This window comes from Notamacropus eugenii, chromosome 6 (assembly GCF_028372415.1).
Source record: "Notamacropus eugenii isolate mMacEug1 chromosome 6, mMacEug1.pri_v2, whole genome shotgun sequence".
Taxonomy (NCBI): domain Eukaryota; kingdom Metazoa; phylum Chordata; class Mammalia; order Diprotodontia; family Macropodidae; genus Notamacropus; species Notamacropus eugenii.
The window spans coordinates 103164228-103176640 of NC_092877.1; the positions used below are offsets into that span (position 1 = coordinate 103164228).

Here is a 12413-nt window from a genome sequence, read left to right on the forward strand (position 1 = left end):
AGGAATACTGTAGCCAAATTCCAGACTTCCCAGGTCAAGGAGAAACCTTTGCAAGCAGCCAGAAAGAAACAATTCAACTACTGTAGAAATACAATCAGGATAACACAAGATCTAGCAGCTTCTACACTAAGGGATTGCAGGACTTGGAATATGATATTCCAGAAGTTAAAGGAACTAGGATTAAAACCAAGAAAACCAGCAAAACTGAGTATAATACTTCAGGGGAATAAATGGTCCATTAAATAAAATAGAGGACTTTTAAGCATTCTTAATGAAAAGACCAGAGCTGAAGAGAAAATCTGATTTTCAAACACAACAATCAAGAGAAGCATGAAAAGGTAAACAGGAAAGAGAAATCATAAGGGACCTACTAAAGTTGAACTGTTTATATTCCTACATATACCTACATGGAAAGATAATATTTATAACTCTTTTCTCAGTACTAGGCTAGTTGGAGGGATTATATACATATAGACAGAGGGCACAGGGTAAGTTGAATAGTAAGGGATGATATCTAAAAAAATAAAATTAAGGGGTGAGAGGAATATATTGGGAAAGGGAAAAATAAAGTGGAGCAAATTATCTGTCTCATAAAAGCGACAAGAAAAAGCTTTTTCAATGGAAGGGAAGAGAGGGGAGGTGAGAAGGAAAAAGTGAACCTTACTCTCATCACATTTGGCTTAAGGAGGGAATAACATGCATACTCAATTTGCTATGAAACTTTATCTTACACTATAGGAAAGCAGGGGAGAAGGAGGGATGATAGAAGAGAGGGCAAATGGGAGGAGGGAGTAATTAGAAGTAAATACCTTTGAGGAGAGGGATAGGGTCAAAAGAAAACAGAATAAATGGGGGCAGGATAGGATGGGGGGAAATATAGGTAGTCTTTCACAACATGACTACCATGGAAGTCTTTAGCATAACTATACATGTATAATATACATCGAATTGCTTGCCTTCTCAGTGGGGATGGGTGGGGAGAGAGGAAGGGAGAGAAGTTGGAACTCAAAGTTTTAAAAATGAATGTAAAAAGTTGTTTTTACGTGCAACTGGGAAATAAGATACACAGGCAATGGGGTATAGAAATCTATCTTCTCCTTCAAGAAAATAAAGGGGATTGGAGATAAGAGAAGGGAGGGATGTGATAGAAGGGAGGGCAGATTGGGGGAAGGGGTCATCAGAATGCACACTGTCTTGGGTTAGATGGAAGGGAGAGATGGGGAGAAAATTTGGAACTCAAATTGTTGTGGAAATGAATGTTGAAAATTAATAAATTAGAATTTCTTTTTAAAGAAGAAAAAAGTTAAGTAGGGCTAGGTTATGATATATGTTTGTGTATACATATGTGTGCAATACATTATATATAACAGACTGTGTGTGTGTATTATTATTGCTTAAAAACAATAGGAAGCCACTGGAATTGACTAGCGGAGTAACATGTTCATATCTGCACTCAAGGTAAATTACTTTGTGAGCACTATATGGACTGGATAGGAGTTGAGAGAAACTTGAGGCAGGAGAACCAATGAGGAGGCTTTTTGCAATAACCTAGGTGAGAGAAAAAGAAGATCTGAACTAAGACAGTAGTTGTTTGAGAGGAGCCTAGGAACTTCGTGGAAGTAGAAACAGTATTTGTGGAAGGAGAAATAGTAAGCTCAAGCAAGTAACTGGATATGATGTGTGATATTGAGAATAATGCCAAGATTATGAAACTGGGAGACTAAAAAGATCATGACACCTTCGACATAAACTGGAAAGTTTGGAAGAGGGAACAGTTTGATAATTATGTTTGAATATGTGAAGAGCTGTCGCACAGAAGAAAAGATTGGTCTTTTCTGGGTGGCCCCACCAGGCAAGAGAAATAGGTGAAAATTATAAAGAGACAAATTTTGGCTTGATGTAAGGGAAAACTAATGATTAGAGCTGTTCAAAATTGGAATGAGACTGCTTCAAGAGATGGTCTAAGTTACCCCTCCTTAGGGATCTTGAAAGAGGCTAGATAAATATTAGTCATATATGTTATAATGGTGATACTTTTTGGTATGAGTTTAACAAAAATAATAATAGTAGTAGCATTTATGTAGTGCTGTAAGGTTACAAAGTCCTTTACAGATATTACCCTATTTCATCCTCACAGCAACCGTGGGAGATAGATGCTATTCTCTTACTCTTTTAACAGATGAGGAAACTGAGGCAAACTGCCGTTAAGTGATTTGCTCAAGGTCACAACACTAGGACACATCTCAGATCACATATGAACTCAGGCCTTCCCAACTACAGCTCCAGTGCTCTATCTTCTGTGTCACCCAGGTTGAACTTGAGAAATTCAAATTCTGTGATGCTACGAAGGCCATTTTTTAGGTATAATAGGAGAAATCAGCACCAACAACAACTACTTCCAACAGGTCACCCCAGGTCTGTGATTTCAGATGGGGATGTTCCCTCCAACAAAGCGCATTGCAACCCAGCCATGCCTGCCCATCCTATGCAATTCCAATCCTCCCAGAAGTCTACTATAGGTGCTCCCACCCAACTTATTAAAACCTCTCATTCTACTGCTATTACAAGACATCAGGGGTACAGGAGAGCTCTCCATTAGCTATCCTTCACTATTCCTATATTACCAAAATCTTTTTTTCCAGTCATCCATCTGATATTATACCATAATTCCTTGTTTAGTGTTGCAGCTCACTTACATGAACCATAAAACCTCTCCAAATGTGACTCTCAACTCCATTTGTATAGAGACAGTAGTGTTCCATGCCTCATAACCATAGTAAGCTGATAACTTAATCTGCCTCCACAGGTCTCCAGCCCTGGTGTAGAGAAAAGTTCTTATATTGAGAGGGAACACCCCCCCCCCCAATACAAAAATATCACAGAGTCTTGCAGCACGAAGGCATTCTGTTTCTAACCATGTACTAGGCAAGAGAGCTTGACTGGGACTGACTAATGCAATACTATTATTGGTAAAGCAAACAAAGTAGAGAGAGAATGAATAAACAGAAGAATGGCACATAGGCAATCTTCCAATTACATTTAACACTGACTATGCTAGTTAGTACTAGAATACTCTGCTTAATTAAGATCTCTAGAATTTGTTACTTAAGAATGCATAGGGGCACAACACAAGAATTATTAAAGGGTGAGGTGACAGACCTCTCATTTTTACAGAAAGAAAAAAATATGGTTCTTAGACTATATATTGCTCCCCCCCAAAAAACTGCACAAGGTTTCTTTAAGTATTTGTACTAGTAATGTTAAGCATTTCACTAAAGGGAAGAACACTGAATCTGAAAACAAAAGACCTAGGTTCAAGTCATGACTTAACTACACAATAATTGAGGAATCCTAGTAAGTCACTTACCTTCTCAGCTTTTGTTTCCTGATATTAGAATGGAAAGGTTTGTATTACCTACAAGAGGTGTTTGGAAGGTCAAATGATAAAAAAAATATAAAAGCATTCTCAATGAGTTATCAATATATATTTTATACCCAGTAGCTCCAAGTAAACCTGTCAGATAAAATTTGCTTCACTATATTGTTACTTAAATGGAGACATAATTACAGTACCATGTAAATGGTGATTTGTTACTGATAATCCAATTCAAGACCTGCTCTATAATTCCATCTTTCCTCCCTATGGCTTTACTAATCACCCCATAACTGTCAGTACTGCCCATGAGAAGCACCCTAACACCACTGTTCTCTTCACCATACAAAGAACTATCAACTCAAATGTTACCAAAATCTGTCAAATTTTAAATATCTTACACATTGCATTCAAGCAGTTATGATATTGTGATAAATCTTTATTAGACAGATGAATTGAGGAAGGCTTCTCAATTCTTGAATTTTTCACTTAATTATGTTCTTCCATCAGCATAGCATAAGCTATCTTCTAGGACACAGAAATAGCTCATTAAGATAGAAACAGACATCATTCATTAGGTTGTTGTGTTTGTCCTTCTTTCTCAAAGAGGACCATGACATCAAGATGATGACATGACTTGCAGTTGACTTTGAGCGAGGTAGGGCTGTGCAAGGCCACCAATCTTACTTTCTTCTCCAGAGCCATCTGGGTCCAGTGGCCTGATATTCATCAGGATGACTGGAGATGGCCCAGGATGCAATGTGGGACCTTGGCCATTTGAGGCTAAGGTCTTATCAGACTCTCACTTTGAGCGAAATACACCCATTCGATGAATAGGCCTCTTTAGGTAGTTACTCAAGGGATGACCTCTTTTAAGAAAAGAAAAAACAACAACAAAAATCAAACTGGGAGGGGAAGACCCTCACGTTTCCTGGGTAAAAGAGAAACAGTTACTATTTAGTAATTACTTTCACTCTGTGCTAGGTAGGTGGAGACCTGGTGTCCAATCTATGAGCTCCAGAGTGAATTCGGCTTAAGGCTTGTTCTTTAAGCAAGAAATGTAGCCAGTAAACCCAAAGGAGAAAAGGCAGCTTTTAGCCACAGAGGTGTACCTTGCCCTGGGTAGAGAACCCCTGGAGAGGTAAAGAGAAGAGAGGAGGGGAGAGGCTACTCACTCACAGGTTGTGTTTGTCCTTCATTCTCGAAGAGGACCGTGATATCAAGATGATGACATGACCTGCAGTAGACTTTGACTTGAGGTAGAGAGGGCTGTGCAAGGTCAGCAGCCTCACTTTCTCCTCCAGCTCATTCATTAGAGTATTCAATCAAATAACATTCAACTGTATCTGTAGAATATCTGGACTATTTTGCCCCAAAGGCATAAAGTTATAATCTGGGAAGATAACGTCTGAGGAATTTAAAGCATTGGCCCAACAAACTCCCAAGGCAACAAAGCTCCCACTGGTGATGATCATGCTTGTCTCAGAGGAGCCATGCAGTACTATCACAATAACAAAAATAAGTATGGAAGAAATTAGGTTATCATAGATTTAGAATCTAGAAAAGAACTTAGATATCATATATTCCAATCTCTACAAATGAAAAGGCCAAGCTAAGTCCTCCCCTTCACCCCTAAGACAACAGATGATTTGCTCACAAAGTAGCAAGCCTGGGAATGAAAACCAGGTCCTCTGACACCAAACACCATGCTCTGCTTATTTTTCTAAGTATTTCTTATTGCTGGCCCTTTACTTCTTCATAAGTCTTTTCCCTAAGAAGTCAAACTTGAAATAGTATCTAAAGCAATATATTCCCCTTTGAGGCTGTTTTCCCTCATCTGCAATATATTTAGTTAAGACCATGCAAAACTGTTCTGATTCTATGTATTTGGCTACTTGGTAATACAAAACAATTCTTACTTCTAACTTTCTAGCTTAAGACAGGCTACAGACACATAACTATTTGCGGACCTTTCTTAAAGATACAAGGGGTTCCTAGGAACACAGTCAAAGCCCTGTAAAAATCTCCAAATAAAGAACAGGGAAATAATCCAAGCACCAAGATTTTAATATGATTTCCAGATTTTCTAAAGATCATTTCTAGAAAGCAGACACATACCAATACACATCTATTGATGGACATCTATATGATTGAGCCATATGTCTATTTTCTCATCTCTACAATGCCTTAAAATTGAAGAGAATACAAGATTCTATTGTTCTTATTATATGCTGACTATAAAAAAACAACAACTTGGTTTGCTATGTAACAGATAACCTGTTAACAGATGACACTAGAGATAACTTTATTCAAATCGTCTAATTATCAATAACAGAGAAGGCATAAATCATGAAGATAGATGTATGTGCACCAAAGTTATTCACTAGTGGTGAGCAGGATAGTCAGCACAGAGTCAAATTGGAAGAGGAGACTTCCCAGAAAAAGCAAGGTCTAAAGAGGTTGTACTAATGGTCCAAATAGATTTAAAAAAATAAAAAAGGATGGTGAAGAAGAATGCCTACTGCCGACACTGATATCCAGCACATCAAATTAGTCCAGCAATAAGTTTATCTTGGACAGGCATGTAGAGACAATAAGCAGGGCAATCAATAGACAAGAAACAAAATCCCACCTTTTTTTTTTTTTTTAACACCAGTGCTCTGCTGATACTATATAGTTTCAAATCACAGAATATCACAGTCTCAGAAAAATCCAAATTTCAGGTGTACCAGAGGTCAATAGAGAAAATTATCTTGGGCCAATTATAAACCATTAAGTTTGACTTCAATTGTTGGAAAAGTTCTAGAATTCATTATTGAAAAGATAGTAAAAGGAAAGGACATGATCAGGAACAATCTGCACAGCTTCATAAAGAACTGGACAGAGAGAAGGATAGGGGCTTATAGTTGTGACTTCACTTGTGTAGGGAACTCCCAGTGAGGAAACTACTTCTCCACCAATGCTGGTCACTTTCTTTGTAGCTTTTAGAGTGGCTTTCAGAACAGATAGCTTAAGTTATTTGCCCAGGGTCAGAGCCAGTAATGTCCCAAAGGTAGGACTTGAACCCAGGTCATCCCACTGCATGTAGATTTGATTTTTTTTTTTAGTATCTAAAAAAATTTGAAAAGTATCTGTCTTCCTATAGAATTTAAAATGTGAATTTTTTCTCCCAATTAACATTAATAAAAGTTGATTCTGGAAACCTGTTTTACCTCCCTCTATCAGTACTTGTTTGATATCACTCACTGCCCACACCAAGATTTTATAAAAGCACAGAGCTAGAAGGGATTGTAGAGACAATCTAGTCAATCCCCCCATTTTACTCATGAGGAAAATGAAGCTAAAAGGATAAGTGATTTGTAAAAAGTAACAGAGGTAGAAAGTAGATTTTACTTTTAGAGCCAAAAATAATAACAAAATTCACCCAAAGGAAGAACAAAAGACCAAGAATGTCAAGAAATACAATGAAAAAATATGAAGGGGACCAGCAATACCAGATCTCAAACTATGCTACAAAGCAGTAATTACAGAAATAATGTGGAAGTGGATGAGAGTGGTTGATCAACGAAATAGATTAGACATACAATATAAAGAAGCAAATGAGCACATAACCTCGTGTGTGATAAACCCAAAGATCTGACTTTTGAGGTAAGAACTCACTATCTGACAAAAACTATTGGGAAAACTGGAAATCAGTCTGGCAGAAAGTAGACAAACAACATTTCACACCACATATCAAGATAAGCTCAAAATGGGTACATAACAGACAAAAAGAGTGATACGATAAGCAAATCAGGGGATCACCAAGATAAGCATAACAGACATAACAGACAAAAAGGGTGATATGATAAGCAAATTAGGGGATCACAGAAAAAAATTTCCTGTCAGATCTATGGAAAGAGGAAGAGCTCATGGATAAACAAACATGGAGAGGTTTACAGAAGGTAAAATAAATAATTTTTATTATATTATTTTTGGAATAAGTTTTTTTGTTTGTTTTTAAGATTTTTTTCAAATTTTGAGTTTCAAATTCTCTCCCTCCCTACATTACCATTCCTATTCCACCCATTGAGAAGGTAAGAAATGTGATATTAATTATGCACATGAAATCATGTAAAACATTCCATATTAGCCATGTCACAAAAAGCACAATAAAAATAAGAAAGGGAAAAAATTATGCTAATTTTATTAAATTAAAAAGGGGTTGCAAAAACAAAACCAATGCAGCCAAAGTTACAAGTAGGAAACAGGGTGGGAGGAGGGATTTACTGTAAGTTTCTATGATAAAGGCCTGGTTTCTCAAATATATAGAAAACTGAATGAAATTAATTAAAATAAGAATCATTTTCCAATTGATAAATGGTGAAAGGATATAACAGGAAGCATTTGGAAGAAGAAATCAAAGCTATCAATAGTCATATAAAAATGCTCTAAATCACTAAAAGAGAAATGCAAATTAAAACAATGCTGAGGTAACACTTCACACAAATCGTACTGGCTAAGGGGACAGAAAAGGAAAATAATAACGAACGGGATATAGGAAAACAAGTATACTAATGCTGTGAAACAGCCCCACCATTCTGGGGAACAATTTGGAGCTCTGTCCAAAAGACTATAAAACTGTTCATACTCTTTGACCCAACAATACCATGGTTGGGTCTGGATCCCAAAGAGATCAAAGAAAAAGGAAAAAGACTCCTATATACAAAAATATTTAAAGCAATTCTTTCTGTGGTGGAAACTGAGGGGACACCCATCAATTGAGAAATGGCTGAATAAGTTATGCTATATAATTATGATGGAAAACTATTGTGCTCTAAGAAAAAATTAAAAAGATGGTTCCAGAAAAACCTGGGTAGACTTAAATGAACTGATGCAAAGTTAAATGAGCAGAACTAGGAGGATATTGTAGACAGTAAAAACAATATCTTAATGATAACCAACTGTGAAAGACTTGCCTATTCTGATCAATACAATGATCCATGAAAATTCCAAAGAACACGATGAAAAATGCTATCCATATTTCCAGATAAAGAACTGATGAACTCTGAGTGCAGATTGAAGCACGTTGCTTTTTTTCCCTTGTTTTTCATGCTTATTTTTTGGCAACCTGGCTAATGTGGAAATGTTCTGCATGACTTCACAAGCATAATGGGTATTGTATTTCTTGCCTTCTCAATGGGTGGGGGAGGAGCCAGAGGGAAGGAGAGAACTTGGAACTGAAAATAAAAGATTTTTAAAAAAACAAATTTGAACTCAGATCTTATGACCCCAAATCTAGTTAGTATTCTTTCCTACTATATCATGATGCCTCTTCAAGAGATTAAAAAACTGAAATTTGAAAAAGCGTTTAGGTGTAACAATGAAAGATACTTAGTGACATACTTATAAATCAGTCTTAAACTTAGTATTTCACTGATTGTTGTCCAGAAAGACAAGAGTAATGGTTCCAATAACTGTATCATCTTGCCTTTCAAGGTTCCTGACTATAGCTGCCTTTCTGCTCCAGGGTTTTCCTACTTGTATTATAACTTCCTACTTACTCTTAAACTTATTTTTAAAAAAGGAAAATTGTTGGGTAAAATATTTCTAGTTTTTAAAAAAAACTCTGCTCCTCAAAAATGTAAGATACAAAATAACATAATAGAAGAGACAATGTAATCCTATTTCTGATCATGAAAGTAACTAGAAAGTGTTACATAAAACAGCCAAAGACACTTTCAAGAGTATTATTTTACACATACCATTTAAGTACTAAATATTTCACAAGAAATTTAAATGTTCAAAATCATGAGGTGCATAGGAAAGCATCACGTTGATTTCCAACTATCAGTGTCATCTATCCCTCATTACTTTGTCCCCCTCACTGCCTTCTATTTTGCTACTTTGTATATATTTGTATTCACTTTATAAATTTGTTATATATATATTTATCACATATGTATTTTATACCTCCTCCATTAGAATGTAAGTTCCTTACCTGTTAGAACTGTTTCATTCTTTGTGTTTGTATCCCAGTACCTAGCATAATACCTGAACACTAACAGATACTTGTTGATTGATTTCTAAATAAAGTTTATGTGAAACATATACCATGAGTTAGGAACAAATAAAAAAAATCAGTAGCTATAAAGTGAAACAGGGCAACCAAAAAAGTCTGTTTTATCAGTAATGAATTTTATAGGCCCTAATACCCACGAACAACAATTTTGCCAAGTAGAAACTATAAAGAAGGCTCTGGTATTTTAAAAAACCAACTTAGTTTACTGCAGCAAAACTCGTTCTAAATCGAAAAGCCCTTGTTCCATTCTGGTGAGTTTTTAATCCTTCAAAGAATGAGCTCAGTAATAAATTTTGTAAATTCTTTTCTCTGTTCAGTGTTGGAAAAGAGGCAAACACTGTGCCTTCTGCTGAGCCCTCCTCACCTCTTCTCATAGTCACTTTGGCCTGAGGGTGGCAAGGAAGGAGTGATACCATCTCTTCACATCTGAAGACTGACAGATTAAGTTCTCACCCCAGAAACTAGATTCCGCTGAAGCCACCGGCACTACAGACCCACAGCATCCAGGGAACCTGCTGCCCAGAAGCCGGGGAACCAACAAACAAGGGCAAAGGAGACTCATTCAAGTTGTCAAGAGAAACCTCGGGTGCCTCAGGGACCCCACGACGGCGTGAATTTCGGACCACTAGCGACGGGACGCTGAGGCCGCCTCGTCCAGGGCAGACAGACTTTGCGTGCGGGGCAAGAGACAACGGAGGACGGGGGGGCGATTCGAGGTGAAGTTGTGCCCATCGCGAAGGGCCCGACAACCCGACCCGGGGATGAGGGCGGCCGGCATTGCTTCCATTCAGCCTGGCTCCGTCTGGCGGTGCCCAGCGGCGGAACGCTTTCTCTCCCCTTAGACGGGGAGCCCCGAGAGAGCAGGGATGGTCTTGCGCCTTTCCTTTGTATGGCCGGTGCAGAGAGAAGCGCGTGGTCCAGAGCGGGGCGCTTAATAAACGCTTGTAGACTGGCCGGGCCGAGGAGGAGGAGAGAGGCGGGCGGGCGGAGACCACGGCTGCTACCCAACTTCACCCCCTCCTCCTCCTCCGGCCGCCGCAACCTGGCACCACCAAAGGCCGGAACCCCCTCCCCTCGCCCCCCACTGCCTAGACCGAAGCGATTCCACCCCCGGCCCCGCCCCCGCCCCTTCCACCGTTCCCTGGGCACCCGCGGCCCGGCTCCGCGGCGGCGCGACCCCAGGGAGGGGGGCGGGGAGGGGAAGGGAAAGGCCCGGGCGCGGAGGGAGGAGAGGGGAGAGGAGGAGGGGGCTCTCCTCGCGCCGCGCCGGGGTTCGATTTCCGTTAGCAGTAGTAGCAGTGCCGGGGTGGGGGTGGGGGTGGACGCTAACTCCCTTCGGCCCCCTCCCCAGTAGGACACCCAGGGCTGGGGCCGGGGCCAGGGCGGTCGGGCATCCATCCTTGTGCCGCGCCTCCCGCACCCAGCGGCGCCAGCCCAGAGAGTGAGCCGAGCAGAAGAGAGAAGAGAAAGTGAAATGAAGCGCCTTCTCCTCGGCGACACCTACCCCTCCTTAGGAGCGCTGCGCCCTCGCTCCCCGGCGCCGCCAGTCCGTCCGGGCCCTGGACGCCGGTCTCCTGACAATGGCGCTTCCCCTTTAAGGAACCGTCCGATCCGAACCAGTTTAGTCGCTCAACCTTGCTCCGACTCTGGCTTTCCCCCGATTTCTCTCCCACTAAGCCCGGCGATCTTTTGGCTGTGGAGGAAAGACTGGCTCAATCCTCTCCCTCTGCACCCTTTTGATTGGTGCGGGGCGCTCCAACAGGAACAACATTCGTTTCCCCTGAATGGATGGTCCAGCCGCCCTTCCGAAGTCCACCTACCTCCAGCCTTCCCTTTTACATCGGTTGGTCCTCGCTGCTTTCACTCAAGAAAATCTCCTCTGGCATTGCTCCAGTGAGCTGACAATCATTCGCATCCACCCTCACCTCCGGATGCCGAACTTTCCTCCTATTGGTGAAGGGCCACCTTCCTGTGCACTGGATTGGACCAGAGGAAAACGAGCCTCACTCCCCTGCCTTATCACTCTGCCAGTACCGGTTGGAGACTAGCAGCTGCTGTTGGTTTGCCTTCTCAAAAAGAGGGATGTTTTCAGCGCCTTTTCTTTTAATCAACAAAAACGGGTCGGGTAGAAACTCGTAATTTTGCTGGAGGAAGGGCGTAAGGGGGGATAAAAATATTCAAAATATTCTCCAAAACTGTAAAATTCCCTTTCTTAGAAGCAAAACTACAACTGGCACTGGGATCCTGTGAAAGAGCAGCTTCCCACCTCCCCTACAGCCCCCCCCTCCCATCTGGTGTAGTCCAACAAGGTGCCTAAAGGACTCCGGAGTTTTACCCTGGGGTGTTCTAGTACCCACTTGGCTACTGATCTCATTCTTTGTTCCACAAGACTTTATGGAGTCCCCACCCCACAGACAGACTTTAAGACAAGTCACTTTAATTTGTCTCTCTGCCCCTTAGTTTTAACGATGCAGAGAACTTACAAATTTAATGTGAAACCCGTGCTTAACTGCTTGTTGAATACTTCCCACCCTCTGGAATGTTCACTAATCTGGGTTAGGGATGGATATGTAGGATAGTTTCCCCTTGATGACCAACCGTAAATCTAGCACAGCTGGACTTGGAGTCAACAGATCAGTTGAGTCTGGATCCCACCTCCGACTACCAGTGAGTCAAATCACAGCCTCTCTGAGTCTCGTATTCCTTATCTTTAAAATAAGGATCTTTGGATTGTTGTGGTTCAGTAGTGTAGGACTCTTCATGAGCTCTTCTTGGGGTTTTCTGGGCAATGATACAAGAGTGGTTTACCATTTCTTTCTCCTGCTCATTTTACAAATGGGGAAACTGAAGCCAACGGGGTTAAGTGACACAGGGTGACACAGCTACTAAGTGTCCGAGATCTGATTTGAGCTCAGGTTTTCCTTACTCCAGGTCCAGTGGTCAATCCACTGAGCCACTTGGTTACCATGGCAGCTATAG

General features: G+C 40.6%; 1 protein-coding gene across 1 annotated transcript in view; it reads right to left on the reverse strand.

Annotated features, from left to right (window-relative positions):
- The window catches only part of LOC140511578 (uncharacterized), a 36705-nt gene extending 25873 nt beyond the window's left edge, over positions 1 to 10832 (reverse strand). Inside the window, exon 1 of the mRNA XM_072620728.1 lies at positions 9799 to 10832. Coding sequence (XP_072476829.1) covers positions 10026 to 10832 — 807 coding nt within the window. The 3' untranslated portion in view covers positions 9799 to 10025. The remainder of the gene's footprint in view (positions 1 to 9798) is intronic.
- Positions 10833 to 12413: the final 1581 nt, after the last annotated feature.